At 39.7% G+C, this 21,424-nt stretch overlaps 1 protein-coding gene across 3 annotated transcripts in view; it reads right to left on the bottom strand.

Annotated features, from left to right (window-relative positions):
* The window catches only part of LOC128090826 (carbonic anhydrase 3-like), a 33,904-nt gene extending 17,354 nt beyond the window's left edge, over positions 1-16,550 (bottom strand). Inside the window, exons 1-8 of one of the 3 annotated variants that reach the window (XM_052703489.1) lie at positions 16,378-16,550; positions 15,729-15,926; positions 8,519-8,637; positions 7,598-7,690; positions 6,615-6,680; positions 5,458-5,613; positions 1,292-1,423; positions 2-208 (exon numbers count right to left, since the gene is read on the bottom strand). In XM_052703489.1, coding sequence (XP_052559449.1) covers positions 1,304-1,423; positions 5,458-5,613; positions 6,615-6,680; positions 7,598-7,690; positions 8,519-8,637; positions 15,729-15,926; positions 16,378-16,423 — 798 coding nt within the window. In that variant the 5' untranslated portion in view covers positions 16,424-16,550 and the 3' untranslated portion in view covers positions 2-208; positions 1,292-1,303. Of the gene's footprint in view, position 1; positions 209-241; positions 1,424-5,457; positions 5,614-6,614; positions 6,681-7,597; positions 7,691-8,518; positions 8,638-15,728; positions 15,927-16,377 lie in introns of those variants that run through there. The other 2 variants (XM_052703490.1, XM_052703488.1) reach the window with 2 other exon arrangements.
* Positions 16,551-21,424: the final 4,874 nt, after the last annotated feature.

Here is a 21,424-nt window from a genome sequence, read left to right as displayed (position 1 = left end):
ATCTCACTGGAAGAATTGATGTGGATCTCTCAGCCACAAACCACCTTTAATATGTTATTTCCACGCAGTCATATAAAATATTTTCAGTATTCTGGAAGTTCAAGTAAAATCTGAAAATCCACCCATCATCAATTTTCATGAGGATGTATTACAGAGGACATTGAAAAGTCTTTCTTGAAAGTTTTGTTCTTTTTTCGTGCTCCCAAAACTGGAAAAAAAAAACAAACATGCAAAACCAAAATCCATAAGTACATGTATTTATTAACACTGGATTTTTAAATGCAGAGATACTGTTATTTCAACTATTGGCTTACAATTCTGCTCCATTGTTCTTGATGCCAAAACAAAAGAGAAAGAACACCTTGATCTACTGCCTTTTGATCAGAAGAGTCAAACTGTGGATTCAGATATTTATGCACAAATCTCATTAATAGCAGAACCAATTATATTTGCACATGAACAAAAAATATGCCTCAAAAAAGCACTAAAAATTAAGAACTTTTGCTATCTTAACAATCTACTAACAGAGAGAAGGTATTAGCATACAAGGAGAAAATATATATACTTAGGATACTAAGATGAAGTTCTCAAAATCCATGTCACTTTGATTGCTACAACGTTGAAAAGCAAATTAGTTTTTTAATATGGACAACCAGTTTTGACACAAATAGAAATAGCTCTTCCTCAATTCCATAGTTTTATCTAAGTATGATTTAGGGAATGCAGTTTTCAGAATAGACCTTTCTTTACACCTGTCCTTTGTTTTATCAGGTTAAAAGCTGACTTTGAAATCAGTGGTAATGAAGCAGTTTGCTATCCTAACCTATTTTATATGAATATCAAATATCAACAGTGCTCTCTTTTATTAATGTGCATAACTGGTGCAGCTCAGAGTAGAACACGCTTAGTTTGAAAACAATTTCCAAAAAATATGGTTTTATTTCGAAAACAATTACCTCTCTTAACTGCAATCTCTTTAATTTGTAATAACGCAAGCACCAAGAGACACAGGCAATAAGAAATTCTTTTATATTCATTAGTAACGTCTTCTTTCTTCCTTCATACTAATAAGAAAAGCTAATGCTAAAGCAGTTACGAAGAGCCAAACAGATTTTTTATTTCCATTTTAGTAGTAGCATTTTCAAATGTAAATTTTATCCTCTGAAAGTGAAATTCCCATCTCAAAGTTTCAGCCTCCAAACCTACAGCTGGAGTCCTGTGTAAATACAAGAGGATCCAAAGCAAGACCACTTCCTAGTTCTAGAGATCACCTCACTGAAGGGCAACAAACCTGAGCCAGGTCCTAAAGGAATGATGCGCTCACCATCCTGAAATACCGAGGCTGAGTTGGGCGCCAGTTATCGACCAGGGGGAGATTAGGTTCATTCTCAGCATTCTTTGATAAGCTACGGAGCTTCGCCATCTGCAGGAAAGCAAAATCAAAGTGTGGTCATGGAAATCTCTTGAGATAGAATCCATAAGCCCTGTAATTAAAGAAAGAGAACATCCAGATCCAGAAGCAGGAGATAGAGCCTCCTTCAAATTTTGAGGACGTTCTTCACCCTGTCACCACAATAACTGTACTCACCTTGTTTTTGTACAGTAATATTCTTGGAAATAACGAAGAGACAAAAAACAGGTCACATGTGAACTGCATTGTGAGAAATTAAGTACCATCACGTATGCATTATCTACAGAACTGACAACAGCTACGGAAACAGTAGGAAGTCCTCAGAATATGGCTCTCCTCAGAAATGGCTCTGGGCAGGCTGGTCTGGTGGTTGGCGACCCTGTTCATAGCAGGGGGGTTGAAACTACATGATCACTGTGGTCCTTTTCAACCCAGGCCATTCTATGATTCTATGAATATGTGACTAGAACAGCCTAACAAACTTCTACTATTAGCCTATGTCCTAATAAACTTCTACTTTAACCCCACCTTAATGTCTGACTGTTTACCAGCAACCAGCAACTAGAATTGAAAGGTGTTAAAGGGCGTTAAGACTAAATGATAAACTAATTGATCACTTCTGCGGTGGGTCTGTAGCAGAGAATATATCTTGGTGCTGAGACAAATACATTAGTAGTTAATCCTGGATAATGACCCGGTCAAGATTTCAGATGGACTGTAAACAGGGTCTGCAGCTTCACTTTCTGGTCTTGTTTTTTTTTTTTCTTTTCCTTTTTTTTTTTTTTTTTTTTTTTTTTTTAAATCAAGCTGTATTCTTTTTGAGAGATGCCATAAAAATTCTGCCCATATTCTTCAAAGCCATATAATTCTCTTCCTCTACTGCTCTCTGATTTTCAAAACCATACACCCACTCACAGATACATTCTGTTCATTTGTTGCCACTGCCATGTATGACATTAGACAGCATATCAGCTGTGATTCACACACTTGACATTTCCCTTTCCCTGGCTTACTGTGAAGAGGATTCATATATTTCTCCTTGTGTACACCTGAAAACTTATCCCCACGCACATCAGAAGTTAAATTTCCTAACAACTAGCTTCAGAATGCTGATGTATCTGCATTATATAGCACAGAGTTCAACTCTAATAGAAGCAGAACTTCTGTCTGGGCTGTTAATCCACATTCACCACATCTCTATTCATTCTAGCTTATGGGCTGGGCCAGCTCATGGATCTCAGTGTTGTCCCTCACTGCTTCACTGTACAGCTTAGAAAAAGCATGAGCAATGACAGAATCACATTTACACTCAATATGCATCAGATGGATTATGCATCTGAAACTAAGTTTTCTATTTCAAATGAAAAGTAATTTGTATGGGAACAGTAGGATATGAAAATAGTTCATCACTTCTGCTAATACTGAAAAAGTACTGCTAAAGAAGATACTAGTGGTTTTTATTATGTTTCGGAAGATGGGAAAAAGATATACCTACTGAGCAAAAAAAAAAATAGCATATCCAAGCTAGTTTCAATCCTCTGCCATGGGCAGGGTCATCATCCGTTCAATCAAGTTGTCCCCCCCCCAACGTGGCCTTGATACTTCCAACTACATAAGGGTGAAAAAATGAGTCTGCAATTGGATAGAGGAATTCCAAAGTTAAATCCTACCCTTTAAAGAAAGTTAACCTGAACATTCAGGCTGCCCACACTACATCTATCATAGAAGTTTCCGATGAACTGATTTTTCCTGCAGAGTACTGTTTCTCAGTGACTGTATTTATCCTTGTGGCTGATATGCTACTACCAGCTGGCTGCAAAAACATCCAAGTGATGTACATGCACTTAAAATAAATACTAAATAAATAAATACTGCAATGACAGCACACTTTCCAGGATTAGAAGTAATTGGTAACGTGACTGGTTTTTTTATTAATGCATCATATGGACTGCAGACACTGGAGTAAGAAGAGTCTATTGTACTTGTATATGGCACCACATACACACTGATAATTCTGCCTGTAAAAAGTTATCTCAGGAAAAAGCCAAAGTCCCATCTCTGTGTAGAAACTTTCTTTTTATCTTAAATGCTCTTTTTTTTTCCCCACAGTAGGACTAGTTCCGTATCTGCCTGTATATCTCCCAAGACTCACTAACTTCAGATAAGCCTGGAAAAAGACTACAGTTCAAATAGATCAGTGATCCAAACGTCTTCTCAGAGAGCTGGATCAATGACATGATTGGCCATCCCCTGCAAAACTCATTTTAAATTAGAGATGCTCAGCAATGACTACCTCTTCCCCAACAAAATTTGTAGTTTGTCATCTATGGTATAAATCTCTAAGCAGATTTGTTAGTAACCAGTCAAAGCATATCTGTATTTTTCACACAAGCACCAGCTTAGAAATATTCTGTGTATTTTAGTTTTTGGATGGGCACAGAAACAGAAGATGGATCAAATAAATAAGCTGTGAAAATTACACTCTAAGTTATATGAGTACATTACTATGTTTCACCTCTTGCCAGCTAAGGTTCACACCACACCTGAATTCTATTCTTTGAAAGATAAAAAGCCAGATAAATACATAGAAGCAAATAGATTTTTTTGTGATATATGCCCATCAATCAATGCAGTGAAATTCCTCATCATCTGCTGATCTAAGATGAAAAGTTGTGTCCACATATAATGTCTACATAACATCTGTCACTTGATTGATGTTCAACTTCTCACTGTGCTGAAATATTTAAAAAAATCTTAAATCTTAAAATTTGTGCTATCACATTTACTAATTAGAGGAATAATCTCAGATTTAAAAAATTAGTACAATCACTGGGTGATGAAAAAGGGCATTCAGATGTATATAAACGAGAATGAGGGGGAATGAGCATTAACACAAACACAACTGTTGGTGTAAAGCCAACAACAATCTTTAGCTAAATGTTTCATTGTTCTGATTTAAATGGTCACAGAACACAGGCTAATGGCTAGAGCTTTCCAATATTGGGTCTTGGGAAAAGCAGGGTTGAGAGCTCAGTGTGAAATAAAAGGTGCAAACCACGTCCAGCTCTTTACTATTAACAAGAGTTAATACCAGGAGAACACAGACAGGGAAACAAGAAGAAGACAGCCTCTTTTCTTCAGCTGATGTCACAGAAGGTCTTTTGTCCATGGGAGCAATAACTTTCTGTAGTATTTACATTCTACAGTAATTACTATAGTAATTACTGCTTGCTATCAATCCTGCCTCCAACTATTATTAACTCTTAACATCTCCATTGTGTTACAACTTTCCGGATTTATAAAGCTCATGATATGATATCAGCTCATTTAAGCCCCTTTTCAGATGGGGACATTGAAACAACCAGTTTTGTTTTATTATCTTGGCTCATGATGCCAGAGGCAGATATTGGCGATATGATAGTAGAGGCTGAACTTTCTGTCAGTATTGCATAACATTCTGTTGGCGAGTGACAAATTGCAGCAGAGGGGCAATCTGACAAAATGGCGTCTGACATGGAAGTGCGTATGAAACAAAAGTGTGTCATGATCCTCCATGTGGAAAAACTGGCACTCACTGACCTTCACGGACATCTGCTGAAGTTTATGAAGATCAAGCTGTGGGTGTGAGCACAGTGAGATCGTGGGTGGTGTGTTTCAGCAGTGGCAACAGTGGGTCACCTCTGCTAATGCAGATTCTTATCTGCATTAAGCATTTAAGCACAGTATGAAGGCTCTTGTTCATCGCTGGCAAAAATACATAGTTAATGGTGGTGACTATGTTGAAAAATACTGTTTTGTAGATAAAATTTATTCTATCTAATACTGCTATTGTGTTCTTTGCATCTCTTGTGATTTCCATGGAAATAAATAGGAGGCATTACTTTCAGAGTGACCTACATAGTTTCAAAGGCATTCAATTCTTTACTGTCCTTTTAATCACGAAACTTCTCACATCCAGTAAGCAGATTCACTGCCAAAAGAATCAGATCAGCTTACAGCATGCAACCAAAATGAAGTGAGTAAAGTATTATTTGCTGGATGCTTACCTGGTCTGAGCTGACTATGATAGGCTCTCGAAGAACAATCCAAGTGATGCACTCTTCACAAGGTGGAGTAGTGAAAGAACCGTGGTATGTCCAGTAGTCATGAGATTTAGGGAAAAGAATTGAAGGATCAAAGTTTGGAAAAGGAGCTTCTTTCCCCTTTAAAAAACAACAACAAAAAACAGAATACACAAAAAAAAATTTAACAGCTCTAGTCAAGATTAGGTAAAGATTCAAGCCCGGCATTTTAAAAAACAGCATGACTCTTGCACATTAAAAACACATACATGGTCTGAAAAAAGCACACATATAAACAACACAATCTCGGAATCATAGAGTTGCTTAGGCAAGAGAACACCTTCATCATCAAGTCCAACCATTAACTTGACCTACCAAGATCCATCACTAAACTTCATCCCTTTGTCCATGTCCAGACATTTCGAATACTGATACAGTGCAAAGGCAACTGGACTGAATAACCCTCACAGATGGAGAATGACACAACTCCACGGCACTACTTTTTAAACTTGACCTAATTCATATAAAGCAGCATTCAGTACCAAAGTGTTTCACTCCTTTCTGTGCAGAAATACTTTTCTTTCTGGCGTGCTTTCTCATGGCAATTCTGCCTATGTTATGAATTGGGTTAGGTCACTATACAATGAAGTAAGATGTATTTTAGATTTTTGATATTTGTGTTGATAACAAAGAAAACAGCCTAGCAAATGTATACTAATGGTGAGATTCTAATCACATGAAGTTCTCTGAGACACAGATGTTTAGTTAGTGGCACCATTAGAGAACCATTAAGCAGACTATCTCAAGGCAGAGTGAAGTATTTTCCAAAGGTGCCCTTTCTTCCTGGCCATCTACTTCAGGATTAAGATTGCATGTCTAGTTTTCAGGAGAGTGAATCTTGGTTAAATGATTCTCATTTACACAAAGTGTTCTAAGGCCCATTAAAGCCATTAAAGGCTCTTATGAAAGCAGGAAAAAAACAACTTTTCTTGCTAAGGAAAGTTACACTTGATTTTATTCACAAGTATACTCTGGCAATGGTACAAAGTTCAATCTGAAAACTACAAAGTCGTGCTTCCTGATGTTTTTTTATCCTGAGAATTCCCAGCAATCTTCTTATTAAAACAGTACAACATTGTTACCTTTGTTTTGATAGCGTTTATTTCTTCAAGAATTCTTTTCATCTCTGGTTTGGGTGTTTTCCCTACCTGTAAGGAAGAAACAATGAGCTATCTGAAGAGTTCTGCTTATCATTTCTCTTCTTTTTGATATTCTTTACATGTGCATCCAAACACAAATCAACTATTAAATTATAATGCATCGACCAAAGCTATAACTCCTACCAGATAAGATACATCTTCTGTCTGTACCTTCTGTCTGTACCCCAATGGGTATTGTGATTCAAATGAGGAAATGACATCAGTATAGAAGCTCAGCATTGCAGATAATTTTGCAATGCAGTAATTCCTCTTGACATTGTATTTTAGCCTAAGAAAGGCAAAGAACTCTTCAGATTCAAGTACAGACTTAGGAAAAGTTTCACTCTAGTTTGAAATTGGGACATGATCATATCCACTGTTGACAACTGCTGATCTCAGAAAGATGCTGATCTGTTTTAACTCCAACATACATTAATTAAACAAGATATAGAAAAGGCCCGTGTTTCAAGCTAGGACTTCATGCCTTTAAAATAATTTCTTTTTTAAGGATGAGTCACATGTATAGTCTATGAGTTAGTTTTGCCTAGGAAAAAGTTCACAAATAGCCGAGAAGCAGTATCTGCCCTTGAAATCAGCCTATGACTAGCACAACAAGCAGCTGACTGCTGTAGGTCCAAGGGCCACTACTGACACTGTGTCCCCAAAGCAGGGGAAAATACATCTGGATTTACAGCTTCCACCAGCCACTTAGTGACACTATAGCTGCTGGGACAAAGTACTAGACACCATTTGAAATAACATGACTCATACTCTGTAACTTGAAAAGCATGCACTATTGAAAGTCAAGCCCTTCAGTGTGATATGAACTCTAGAAAATATATTCAGAAGGTTTTGTTTTTTTAACGCTGCAAGAATAGAAAACTCTACAGTAGCAGTACAAAGGAGGAACAAGAGCTTCTACTTACTTGCAAAAAAATGGCCAAAACAGCTATACCATCTGTTCTTCTCACAGCATCAAGGTAATTACTGTATTTTGGATTCCAGTGTAATAAGTGTAGCTGAAAACAAAGAGATATAAAAACAGATCCATTAGTGAGTTGTAAGCCACTAGAGGTTGCATTTAGAGTTCTTCATGTATGTGAGAAATTTTGGGGCCACAAAGAATGAGGAGTAGGCCTCCAAAGGATTAGACAATTGAAACATGAATTATACCGATCACATTATCATTCAGAATATTATTTTTATTAAAAATAATCTACAAACACCTCAGTATATAAACAGCAAAGAAGAACAGAAGTCTCATCTTGAAACTAAAGAAGAGAAACACATTTGAGTAGGCAGGCAGATTACACATGTATATCAGAAATGATCTACCTATGTGATTCATTACAATTTTTTACAAATTACAGCAACTTTAGCAAAGAATTCATAAGAATATATGCTATGTATATTATTGATCTACAATTCTTATCTTCTCTTACCATCCTCAAGGCAGAAAATCAAAGTAGCATATATTTTTATTTCTGTGGCCACAATTCTTTGCTTTCATGAAGACACTACTCTTTCAGAATGGTGTTTTACTAAGTTTGCATTGCTTCTCAGTAATTCAATCTTGATGTCCTACGTTTCAAAGCCACAATGGCTTGAAAACATGGGAACTTTAGTTTGACACAATATTTTTCTTTTCTTGTGCTGTGAATGAAGGAATTACTTTAGCTTAACTCACAATTATAAAAATCCATGGATGAAGAAAATGTCACAGATAAATAAAGTTAGGCATGCTCAAAAAGCAGACAAACCTTAATTCTTGCCTCCTCACTCTCCCCCAAGATAATGACAAATATTACTTTATACCTTATTTTAAAGTAAGAAGTGGTGACACTTACCTCTCCTGCATATCTCACTCCATTCACAACATGCTCAGAGCCATGGTCGTCAGATGAACCCCAGTGAAAGTGAAGCTGACGCAGCCGGTAGACCCCTTGAAGTGGCCCACCTCTCAACACTGCAATTGACAATCTGCATCAGCATTAGATTTCAGATATATTTCAGCTTACTTTTAAGAAATATATAGATTTTAAAAAATATTTACATACAATTACTGTACAGAAGTCCCGCATTCCCAGAGTACCATCTACATTTTGGAAATTTGCAAGAGCACTTCAGGCAAACATTTTCAGCCACAAGCACTTACAGTCAGCAAGTGTCTAGGCTTTCATTATAGTCAGTTGAGATCACTGTTTTAATTCCGCTGCATAGACGTGAGCAGCTGGGATATGCTGAAGGTGTCTGCACAGGGCTGGCAGATATACAAGATCTGTAGGAGAAATGTATATTTCTAGAGCAGCACCTGGAGCAAAGTGATACACATTATGTCATCAAAAACAGTATGAGATACCTATTGTTTAGGTAATTGAATTAAGCTCCTACTCAGAATAATTGAGCTGCTAAAGTAATTCTGCTTGCTTTAATCGGACACTCAGCAGACGGTGACCTGAATTGCTCTCTAGACTCCATTGATTCAGAGTGACTCCACCTCCAGTGAAAAAGAGTGATTTTAGATATGTAGCTCACCTACATTTAAAAGCCCACACAGGACACCTAAGTTTAGGTGTCTTAATATCCTTCTAAACTCCATCTAATATTTACCTATGTCAAAGCACACAGAAATATCCAGAAACTCTACAGACTGTGCCTGATACTGCAGACAATGACTAATTTTTTTAAAAAGCTAAGAAAACATTGATGCAGCTTCTGCTATAACGGCCGCTTCTCCTGGCTATGGTAGCAGCAAACGAGCCAGAAAAGCAGTCACTGAGAATGCAAGCTATTGTCCTAAAAAAAAAAATTCAGCTTGTGACAAGCAACAGTCATTCTAAATAATCTCAACATTTACACAGCAATGGAAGCAGAGGGTTTGAAAATAACTCACACTAAATAGGGAAGAACTTCTCAACATTCATCAAATATTAATTAATATTCAATTCTCATTTGTATTATTTGGAGATAAATTAATAAGCATTCCATTCAGCAGTTCTCAGGAAGTGGCTTTTATAGGTTAACGAAAAATATCCTTAAGTCTGGAAAGATAAGGAATAAAATCGATGGTCACCTCAAGAAATAAAGGACCAAGAACGTAAAGAATACTTTTTACTGAGTATTAAGAGCATGCTGATACTCTCCACAAATGCCTTTTACTTGTTCCACAGACATGCAGTACCATGACTAATGCTGATACAGTAACAGTAACAGTAGTAGCTAATAAGGCCATCAATCCTCCATTGAAATAGATCTGTAAGACCAAATAATCCAGTTTAAGACCAAAATGTGCCATTATTCACGGAGATGGGCCAACAGCAGACATTTTTGATCAGGTGTTGTGTGAAGCTCTGTTACCTCATGTCAACACATCGCTGCTTCACTCCTCTATAAATAGACTGATTTTTACTTAGGACATTTTGAGCAGACAGAATGATGCAAAGGTGGTGATAGCTATAAATCAACATTTCTCCACAAACAAAAAGGTGGGGTTTTTTTTTCTGTTTCATTGCAAGTGAATTGGCCAAGAAGGCCAGTGGCATTCTGGTTTGTATCAGAAATAGTGTAGACAGCAGGAGCAGGGAAGTGATTCTCCCTCTGTACTCAGCACTAGTGAGGCCACACCTTGAGTACTGTGTTCAGTTTTGATCACTACAAGAATGACATTGAGGCCCTGGAGCATGTCTAGAGAAGAGCAATAAAGATATGAAGGGTCTGGAGCACAAATCTTACAGGGAATGGGTGAGGGAACAGCTGTTGCTTAGTGTGGAGAAGAGAAAACTCAGGGGAAACCTTATTGCTCTCTACAATGATAAGAAAGGAGGTTGTGGGGAGATGGGGGTCGAACTCTTCTCCCAGCAGTAACAGCAATAGGACAAGAGGTAGTGGCTTCTAGTTGTGCTTGTGCCAGGGGAGATTCAGGTTGGATACTAGGGAAAATTTATTCTCAGAAAGAGTGGTAATGCACTGGAACAGGATGCCCAGGGAGGTGGTGGAGTCACCATCTCTGGAGGTGCTCAAGATACATGTGGATGTGACACAGAGAGACATGGTTAGTGGTCATGGTGGGAGTGCATGGACAGTTAACCAGATGATCTTGTAGATCTTTTTCAACCTTAATGATTCTACAAGTGCACAGTATATAAGAAAGAAATATATGGAATGATAATTTAAATAGAAATTACCACAGTAAATGAGTCTTCTATGCTTTAAGAAGTGTAAAATATAATAGCTGCAAGAACTAAGTTTTCTAATATCTAGAACAAAACAGTCCAAAGCAATGTCTGTACAGCTCCAAGTTAATGAAAGGAATCTTCATTTTGGTTAAACACACGGCTTGGAACATAAATTCTAAAGGTATCTCCATTCTCCTGGGATTTTATTTTTGGAAAACGCTAATAAACTCATACAATATACCAGTTTGAAAAAGAGTATGAGATCAGATCCAGAAAATAAAATAAAATAAAAATCTCACTTTCTACTTTGTCCCTCATGAGCAGCATGAGACGATGGGCTAAACATCTCTTCTCATTCCTAGTGTGGCCAGCTGTGCAGGTACTTGCCCCAGAGAAAGCACAGGAGGATGCAGCCTAGACCAAATTATGCCTACACAAACACCTTCCTTGGTGGAGGTGAAGACACCCTATGGGAGTGGAAAAACATTTGATTCTGCACCAAACAGAATCGCAGAATCACCAAGGTTGGAAAAGTCCTTCAAGATCACCCAGTCTAATCATCCACCTATCACCAATAGTACTCACTAAACCATGTCCCTCAACACAAAATCTAAATCTTCCTTGAACAGACTCATAAAGCCAGTTGTGTTTATAAACAGGGCAAGAACTAACTGCTCTTACAAGGTTCACCATTCTCACATGCTGCCAAATCCATAAAGTGGATTCCACAGTGAAATGAAATTAGTAAGGCATTACTGCAAGACAATTGAAGGCCGTAGCCTCAGAAGGCCCTTAGCTGTTCAAGCATTTATAGCTTCAACAGTAATGTAGAAGTCCAAAGCCAACAGAAACTCGATTACTAAATCCCCTGAACCCAAGCTCTGCACTGCTCATTAACGCTCACTAACTTCATGAAAACACTACAAATGATGAAAGTGCTAAGCACCAACGGAAGAATTTATCTTTGCAGCCTTTAGCGGTATGCAGTATACCATCCAGTGGTATGCAGCATAGCTACTGGGGCACACAAGCATTGGAATTAAGCCGTGCTATTTCTGTAACATCTACTGACTTGTTCTAGTATCACTTCAGCACCCAGGATTTAACCAAATATACAGCATGCATGGAAACGCTTGCCAGTTAAAGTTACTGGCTTTTGTCCTTTTTGTAGAAAAAGTCAACCAATATATGTTTATTTATCAGAAGTTGATAACAAAATATTATTTTAACAGAGATAAATGAGATTTCCTACAAGGTGGTACTCTTAGAAATGGTGTCCACAAGAGCTAGTCACAGAATCACAGAATCACCCGGGTTGGAAGGGACCTCAAGGATCATGTAGTTCCAACCCCCCTGCCTAGCAGGGCCACCAAACGTACACATTCAGATCAGGTTGCCCAGGACCCCGTCCAACCTGGCCTTGAACATGTCCAAGGACGGGGCATCCACAACCTCCCTGGGCAGCCCGTTCCAGGGCCTAACTACTCTCCTTGTGAAGAATTTCCCCCTAACATCCAACCTAAATCTTTCCTCCTTCAACTTGGATCCATTTCCCCTAGTCCTGCTGTTGTCAGCCCTTCTGAAGAGTTTACTCCCCTCCTGGGTGTAGGTTCCCTTCAGGTATTGATAGGCTGCAATGAGTCATGCTAAAGGAAGATAAGCAACAAGTTCTACTTACAGTAACAGTCTGCCTTTGATAAGAAAGCAAGAGATTCTGCAAAAAGCATCCAGGCAGCCTTATAAAAAGTGCACAGTGGTACTCCAAGCCCTTAAATGCCAACCATCAGAACCTCATTAAAAGGATAAGCAAGAATCCTCTTTGGCCAGTGAACTTCCATGAAGTACATTAAAGAGATAACAAAAGCACCATTTGACATAGCCTTAACCTATCTTTCTCCAGCTGCTGGGTCTGTGTTCCAGAAAAAGACTTACACATCTTTACTGTTTATTTAATGATTGAACATTTGACCTAACCCATTGTCCATAGAAATGACAAATAAAGCTGCATTCATTGGTGCTAAGAAAGTTAGAAGCTGCAGAACTCATGCAACATCATGATAATGGTCCTTCCAGTTAGATGGTTTCAGGATGCTCCTCTGGTGCGAATATTTTTGGGAATTCTAAAAGCAAAGAGACTCTGCTAGTAGAAATAATACCACAGTCCTGTTTCAAAACAAAACAGTTACTGTTGGATCTAAAGGAATATCTGACTTGCCATTCCAGCCAATAAATGTGGCAGTGGTGTGTACCTGCTAAACAGGTAGGCTGCTGAAGTACCCGAGTTTTGGTGCAGGGTTTTCTTGCAGCCGCCAAAAGGTGGCACAACAACCTTCTTCAACACAGGTATGGTAAGAGAGACAACTGAGTCTATAATGATCCATTAACTTTCACAGAAAAGTAGCAGAGACACAACACAGCTCCAAAAGCAAGTATCTGTCAGAAATGCCTGGAGGCATTCAAGGCCAGGCTGGATGTGGCTCTGGGCAGCCTGGTCTGGTGGTTGGTGACCCTGCACATAGCAGGGGGGTTGAAACTACATGATCATTGTGATCTTTTTCAATCCAGGCCATTCTATCAAATGTCTTCAGTTATAAAGCAGATTCTTGAAGTAAGCCAATATTCATAAACTGCAGGAGTAGGTCCAAAGATAAAGTGATAAGGCCTCTGCAACATAAAATGTTAATTACATTGGACCACACATTGGTCCAGAACATTCTTTCCAATAATTTGAGTTTAAAAAACTGTCCAAATGGTGCATATTTAAAGTTTTCCTAGCAGAGGAAATACAATGAAAGTAAAACTCTGAAAGGTCATTTGCAATTTACTTAGCAATAAGAAAGGGTATAAACCTATTTCATCCACCACTTACGAAAATCTAGATTAAGTACAGACACAAATATGCTCTAACCAAAAAAGTTAAAGAAATAAAAGAAGCCCTTGTTTTCTGGCTAACTCAGAAATAATTTAGATAGATAGAATAATAGATGAATGGATAGGTAGATAGAGAATGGTTTTGTTCCAAGGGATTGAAACATTCTTTACGATTGTTATTATATAGTCTTATAGCATGCAGCAGGTGGTAATTTTACTGGGAAAATAAGTTACTATACATATCAAAAGAAACTTAAAACTTGTTCAAGTCAGTAGAAGCATGCAGAGTGGAATTCGTCCTGCAATTAACACTATATTAGAAAAGGAACACCACCTACAGACTGCAGATAATGGTATAACAAAAAGGCCGTAACAGTAAACACTGAATGTTTCTTGCCTTCAAAGACATCAAAAATACACCTACTTTTCTTCCAATGAGTCACTATTTCTGAGATCAGAGCACAGCAGTTGCTGAATAGTTTTCTGGAAAAAAAAAATCAGCACATTCCAAACCTTTCTGCTCTTTCTAGAGAAGGTGTATGTATTGCTCTACCTATACACTCCCCACCATGCACAACTTGAGTAATTGTAAAAGTAATTGATGTTAATGCAAGAGATGCAATGATTGATATATCTGATGCTGTTCCAGCACGTAATGGAGATAGTAAACAAAAAGTAAGCAATGGTCACAGATCTTCACATATGCCACAGCAACATGCCGTTACTGATGTGTACTGCTATCTGACATTAGGAATAATATTTTATACAAATAACAGTAAATATTCCCATTTTGCTACAAAGTTAATCAAAGACTTCATACTCCTGAGTTATGAGTGTATTGACAAGTTCATCTTACATAACACATTTTTATACTCAGTTTTCATGAAACCCAAGTCATTAAAAAAACAACTTAAATTAATGCATGTAGATATTTAAGGCCAACAAACTTATTAGCAAAATTTCTCCTACTAGTTATTGTAGTCAATCTTAATTATACTGTAGTGGTAAATGAAGCTTATAATATAATTAAATTTAAGTCTGTGCACTGCAGAAGACAGACTTTTAGTATTTTACCAAAATGGACATCTTTTTCTTACCAACTCATGCTATAAATAACACAATTCTGTTGACCTCAATAAAAGAATAAAGACAGAGGTATGCATCTGATTTTTTCCTTTTATCTCAGTACTAAAGCAATTCCATACTTCTTTAATGTAAGGTTTTTTCCTTTGAAATACAGCCAATAGTATCAACATGAAACTTCAGTGGTTATGCCAACAAGCCTAATACTTCTAGCACCTGTTGAAGAGAACAGATATAACTCTTCTAAATACATGGCCCCACTAACTCTTAAAAGGTATGCATTATATATGCAGCATACACTTCAACTTGTAGTAACTGTGAGTAATAAGATCAAGATTTTGGACACCAGAACATTCTGGACGTTGAAGATGAAGCACTGGAATTCCTCAGCCTTCTAATTAAGACAAAATCTCACAAATGCTAAAGGGCATTTTAACTGATTAAATAAAGTGATTAGGTGGCAACATCTGATCTGTTACTCCATTTATTAGAAATCACACAAGTACAGTATTCAAATATTGTGACTTCAGCCACATACACAATTACAGATATTCTTCTGTGCATCTCAGATAGCCTTGTATGGAATTCAGTCCCTACAGGCAAAGCCTGGACTCTGTGCCCCTAGGAAGCAACACACCAGCACCAGCCTTTGCAACTGCAGAAATTTATCCTTCACCTTAATTTATCCTGCATCAATCTTTTCTGCAGCTCTCTCCATTCCCTAGGATTTTACCTACAGACTTCAAAAGTAGTCTCACACCTTTCCTGTCAGATGTGCGGGATGCTGTAGGCACAGAATTCAGCATGCCACATGCAGGCTCTACACGAGGACCTTCTGACAGCCATGAGCACTCAGAGTACTCTTTCACCCAATTTGAGAAATATATGCTGATGTACAACAACAGCTCAAGCTGAAAACAAAACTAACCTGATCTATCAAAAGAATCATCAAACACAACTCTGCAGGTTTTCCCATTATTGAGGATGGTCTTCGCTGCACCAGGATCGTAACTGGCAAACCAGGGCAGCAAGGAGCGGTCATAGTGCACTTCTTTGTTATTGATCTCAATGGGGGACTGATGGCGTCCTTTGGCAGTAGGGTAATTTTTGTGCCATTGATCCGGTCCTAGAAAAAAAATCAGAGAAACATCATGAAAACCTCTTCTAGCTAGGTACAAACTACATTGTTTCACAATGAATGGAAGGTTGGCACTGCTGAGCTATGGCAGTAAAAGTATTAATAAGTGAATTGCTAACAGCAGGCTGTTAGTCATGAGCTGTCAAGAGCAGCACTATGTTACAAGCGTTTAGATCACTGTAGCTGGACTATGACTGCACATTATTCATCTGAACCAAACTTGCATCATAAACTGCACTTTTTTCTTACTAGGAGCCAGACACTTCAAGAGGAAACCAGAGGTGGATATGGACCAAAGTCCAGCAGCGCCCAGAAACATGATACGATACACCCATTGACCCCGCCATGACAACACGAACTCAACCGGAGACAGACAAAGCCAGCGGCAGTCAGCTGTCAGTGCCGGCCCGGCACGCTGCCTGGCCCCGCGCCCTCTCACCGTTGTCGCTGTCGTAGCCCCACGGGTAATAGTTGGGGTTGATCATGGCGCCGCGCTGCCCCTCGGCGCCCCTCGGCAGCTCCGGAGGGACGGCGGCTTCGCATCACGGCGGCTTTTTATACGCTCCCGCCAACTCCATGCCCTTCCCCGCAGAGAGGAGCAGCGCGGCCCCGAGCGCCGGGGGCGGGGAGAGCCGCGTTCCCTCGCCCCGCCCGCCCTGGCCCCGCTGGGTGCGGCGCGTGGGATGGCGGCGTGGAGCAGCGCGGCGACGCGTGGGAAGGGCTGTGTCGCTCCTCCGCCGTCCTCAGACGCACGGGGAAGGAATCGCTGCTCTGTGCTGGAAAGGCCACCCCGGTGTGCTGCTGCCTGCCCCAGAGAGAGGAGGGTATAGAAGTGTGTGAAGCAGCTCCAAACTGTCAAAGAGAGCAGTCCAAATCCTTCCCAGATTTGGACAGCTTCAGGCCAGTACAGGTCTGGAGCTGTGGGCTCCATCAGCTCGGTTCTCCCTCTCGAGCAGGTGCTGTGCTTCACCTGTGTGCAGCAGTACAGGCCTGCCCTGCTGCTCTACCCCCACGTTTCTCCAAGGTTGCTGGGCTCTTCTGGGCTGTTTCTGGAAAGCCCGTTGTCTGTAAGACTGCATCTGGATCAGTCAGACCGGGTGTCCCCCGGGTTAGCTGTGTGTTCCCCACCTGTATGTGTTAAAGCACAGATTCAGAGGTCAGCTGAGGATGAGACACCACGTCCAACAGCTTCTGTGCGCAAGCAGCTCTCACAGATTCACACCCATCCCCATAAAATTTCCACATATACAGCTGGAATCCAGCATGGCTCCCCAGCACACTGCCTGCCAACGTTAACATAAACAGCTTCCCCACTGCGTCTCAGTGGAGTTAGTTGTCCCTGGCCTTTATAAACGGACTGGGTCTTACTGCAAGAGTTCTTAGTGGAAATCCTGCCTGCTCCAAACAAAACCTTAATTGTCAAATTAAGCACAGGATCTGTTTGTTTTGCTTTAGCTCTAATTGTCTTTTCATTTAGCAGGGTGTTAATGCATCAAATTGCACTTAAAATTGTGAGCATACTTAGCATGCGTACGCTCCTTAGGTAACTTGTGTGTGACACGCAGAACTCAAATGGCTTCTAAGAAATATTTGTTGTTCTGGCACAGCAGGAATTATTAAGACAGTTAGACAAGACAGACATTAGCACCAGTGCTGTAAAGTGAACCAAGGGACTAATGAGGCAGCAGAGAAAACATTGCACTGAAAGGGGAACTACTGTGGTATAAGCTTTAGTAGACATTCTGAATAAAAGCTTGTTAATAGTAATGAAGGGAAAATGACATCTTTCTATACTTATACCTCAGATAGGCATACATCAAGAAATGAAAAGAGTGACTGAAGCTGAAGAACCAAGTCAGCCAAAGAACAGATACAGACACATGTCACCAAGAAACAGAGCCAAGATGACTGCTGAATGTTTGGAGGCACCCAAAGTAGTCCGTTAGCTTTTTAACAGGAAGATGGGGACATGAACAGTGTCGGGTGAACCTAATGAGGTTCAACACGGCAAAGTGCAAGGTTTTGCATTTGGGCCGGAAGAACCCCAGGCACCCGTACAGGCTGGGAGGAGTGGTCCTTGAGAGCAGCTCGGCAGAGAAGGACCTCGGGGTCCTGATGGACGAGAGACTGAACATGAGCCAGCAGTGCGCTCTGGCAGCTCGAAAGGCAAATGGGATCCTGGGCTCCATCAGGAGAGGGGTGGTCAGCAGGGACAGGGAGGTGATTGTCCCTCTCTACTCGGCTCTTGTGAGGCCCCACCTGGAGTACTGTGTCCAGGTGTGGAGCCCTCAGTACAAGAAAGACATAGAGATCTTGGAAAGGGTCCAGAGGAGGGCGACTAAGATGATCAGGGGGCTGGAGCACCTCCCCTATGAGGACAGGCTGAGGGAGTTGGGCTTGTTCAGCCTGGAGAAGAGAAGGCTGCAGGGCGACCTCAGTGCAGCCTATCAATACCTGAAGGGAACCTACACCCAGGAGGGGAGTAAACTCTTCAGAAGGGCTGACAACAGCAGGACTAGGGGAAATGGATCCAAGTTGAAGGAGGAAAGATTTAGGTTGGATGTTAGGGGTAAGTTCTTCACAAGGAGAGTAGTTAGGCCCTGGAACGGGCTGCCCAGGGAGGTTGTGGATGCCCCGTCCTTGGACGTGTTCAAGGCCAGGTTGGACGGGGTCCTGGGCAACCTGATCTGAATGTGTGTTTGGTGGCCCTGCTAGGCAGGGGGTTGGAACTACATGATCCTTGAGGTCCCTTCCTACCCAGGTGATTCTGTGATTCTGTGATTCTGTGATTCAGTGTACACAGGAGCTATGTATTTATGCCCTATAGAGCACAAGTACTATTTCCCACTTCCTCCTTTTGTTACTCCTGTTTCACCATCCTCTCACTACCTCGGCCCACAGAGAAATCTCCAGGTCCAGTGCATCTTCTCGTGACTCAGAATGTACTTGCCTGTCTTCTAGATGGAGATACATTGCAAATGTAACCACAGCCCATATGAAGTAGCAGAAGGCTATGAAGAGAACCCTGAAATAGTTATAAGAACTCTATTTCCAGTTCAGCATTCAATCACCTGGAACCTACTCTTTTCACATTTTCCAGTTTTTCAGTGTATTTTTGTTAAAACAGCTTTATGTTTCTTCTTAAAGCCAAATTAGCAGTAAGTCAGGGGAACCACAGTGAGAAGATGTTTGGGAAGAAGAAAAAGAAAAGAAATGGAGTTCTGTTGTATGTGTACAGACTCACACATTGAAGCTAATCAGTGAGTTTCATGTGCCCCATATAAATATTTCCCCAACCTTTTTTTTTTTTTTTTTCTTTTACAAATATGTGCCCTACACCCTTTCAGGAATCTCTGCTAGGTCACCGCTTTCTCATAAGATATTGTTAGGGCAGAATTAAACTTCGGGACTCTTAGGTATCAACCTGTGAATTTGTGCGCTCACAGAATAACTTGTAGATTACAGGGGTGCACGCTGTGCCCCAGCAGCTCTCTCCAGGTTGAATATTCACTCCTTTACTCTTCAGAAAGTCCCGAAGTAGAATAACTTAAGTATGTTGACCTTAGTAGCAGAAAATCTCTTTTTCTGCTGAAAGAAAGCTATTAAAAATCTTCGCTGGGCTTTCTCGTTGCTGGACATGGCCTAAGTTCTCTGCACACTACAGACAAGAGAAGTGTTATAAGTAAATGTACAGATGGCTTTGAAAACAAAAGTGACAATTAAATGTAGTCTAAAATGGAGGCTGAAACTAATAGATTTTTCACAGAGCAAAAGGACATTCAGTACTGGACAATTACATATCCCAGCCTGCTACAAATCAGATTACGTTATGCCCATTGAAGTCTCCAGTGCAGAGATACTAGATTCAGTGAAATACTTTTTCAGGAATCATGGCAATAACTGCTTTTAAAGTGGTAGGAGATACAGTAGAAAAAAAGAAAGCAAATATATCAACATATTCTCTATGTGATCTGCATTATACTCTATGGGAAAAAAAAAATGTTTTCCCCCAAAATATGCTCTATTCACATACATATTTATAGACTCTATTACATCCTAGGTTTATTACTGTTGCTATTTACTCTTTATGTTTAGCAGTAACAGTCAGAGGACATATCATGCTATATACCCCACAAATACATAATAAGGCCCTCTTTAAAGGCCCAAAAGACAGGTGGGAAAAAGGCAGGCAGTTGGGAGTACTAAGAGTAGCTCATAATTACATAGCAATTTAATGACACAGTATGATACAGGATTCCAAGATTCTTGATGATTTATCCAAGGCACAGATCACTAGAAATTTGAGTTAAAAACAAAACACTGATTTTCAAATTTCTTGCTGAGGTACAGAAATTTATTTCAAGGCAGAATGCAAGTCACAATTTGGTGGGTCCTGTCCTTGTGCTGGAACTAATGAATCTGCTCCTTTAGACAGTGGCAACACGAGATAAAACAAACAAACAGATTTGATTTCTGATTTAAAATCCATTTGAATAGTACTGAGTTCAAAGATAAAAAGCAGACGTGAGATTAAGAAGTCACCGAACAACATCAATCCTTTAAAAAAGTAAACAGGCACATTCAGTAGACAGAATCCTGTAAGCTTTCTAGGAGAACATCTATTGTGGTGTTACTGTAAGATCACTCACATGGCATGCACACTGAATCAAAGTCTCCATTCAAGAATGAAAATTGAGTTGAGCTATCTGCTCTTGTCTGCTCTAGCATTGAGCCATTTTAAAAATTATTTTAAAAAATATTTAAAAATTATAGTAGAAATCTTGCCCCCAACCTACATTTTTGAAGGATTTAAATATATCAGAACTGAAACAGTTTTGCGGTATTGCTAGTTAGAGGAAAAGTCCTTTGACAGAAAGCACAGCATGAATCCACATTGCTTACATGTCATGAAGAAGTGCTCAACAACAGTATCTTCTGTGTCAGTATACTAAAAGCGGTGGGAGAGCAGATCTGCAATTGTGAGGATCCATCAACCAAATCCTTGATGCTACTGGTGGTGACAGGGACAGAGATACAAAAACTACTTCCAGGAGTAGATAATAGGTTGTCTTTGCTCATGTTTCATAACGCACTTTGATAGAGTGGAGGAGGTTGCTATTTCTAGCAATCCTGACATAGAGATTCCTCCCAAATTACTTTGTTTAAACTTTCTAAGGGGACCAGGAATTAGTGCAAGGTCCTTGACTGATTAGCGGACTATCACCTCTGTATATTGTTTCCATCTCTCTTGATTATTCATTTCTGCTTTGCTTTGCTTTGCTTTCTGTAAGATAGAAAATATTTAGAATGTGTGGTCTCTCATTTTGACTAAGTACAAAAGTAATTCCAGTTCAAAGAGGCAGAAGCACATAGCTGGCCAAGAGATTTACGTTGTGCAGTTATATTTGCTTGTCATACATTTGTTGTTTGGACTGTATTAGTTTCTTAGTATTATGTGTTTCCACATAATGCTAATCATGGTTAAA

The sequence above is a fragment of the Tympanuchus pallidicinctus genome, unplaced genomic scaffold (genome assembly GCF_026119805.1).
Source record: "Tympanuchus pallidicinctus isolate F22 unplaced genomic scaffold, pur_lepc_1.0 scaffold5, whole genome shotgun sequence".
In the NCBI taxonomy this organism is placed as follows: domain Eukaryota; kingdom Metazoa; phylum Chordata; class Aves; order Galliformes; family Phasianidae; genus Tympanuchus; species Tympanuchus pallidicinctus.
The sequence above is the reverse complement of the archived record's forward strand: the minus strand, read 5'-3'. Positions and strand labels throughout refer to the sequence as shown.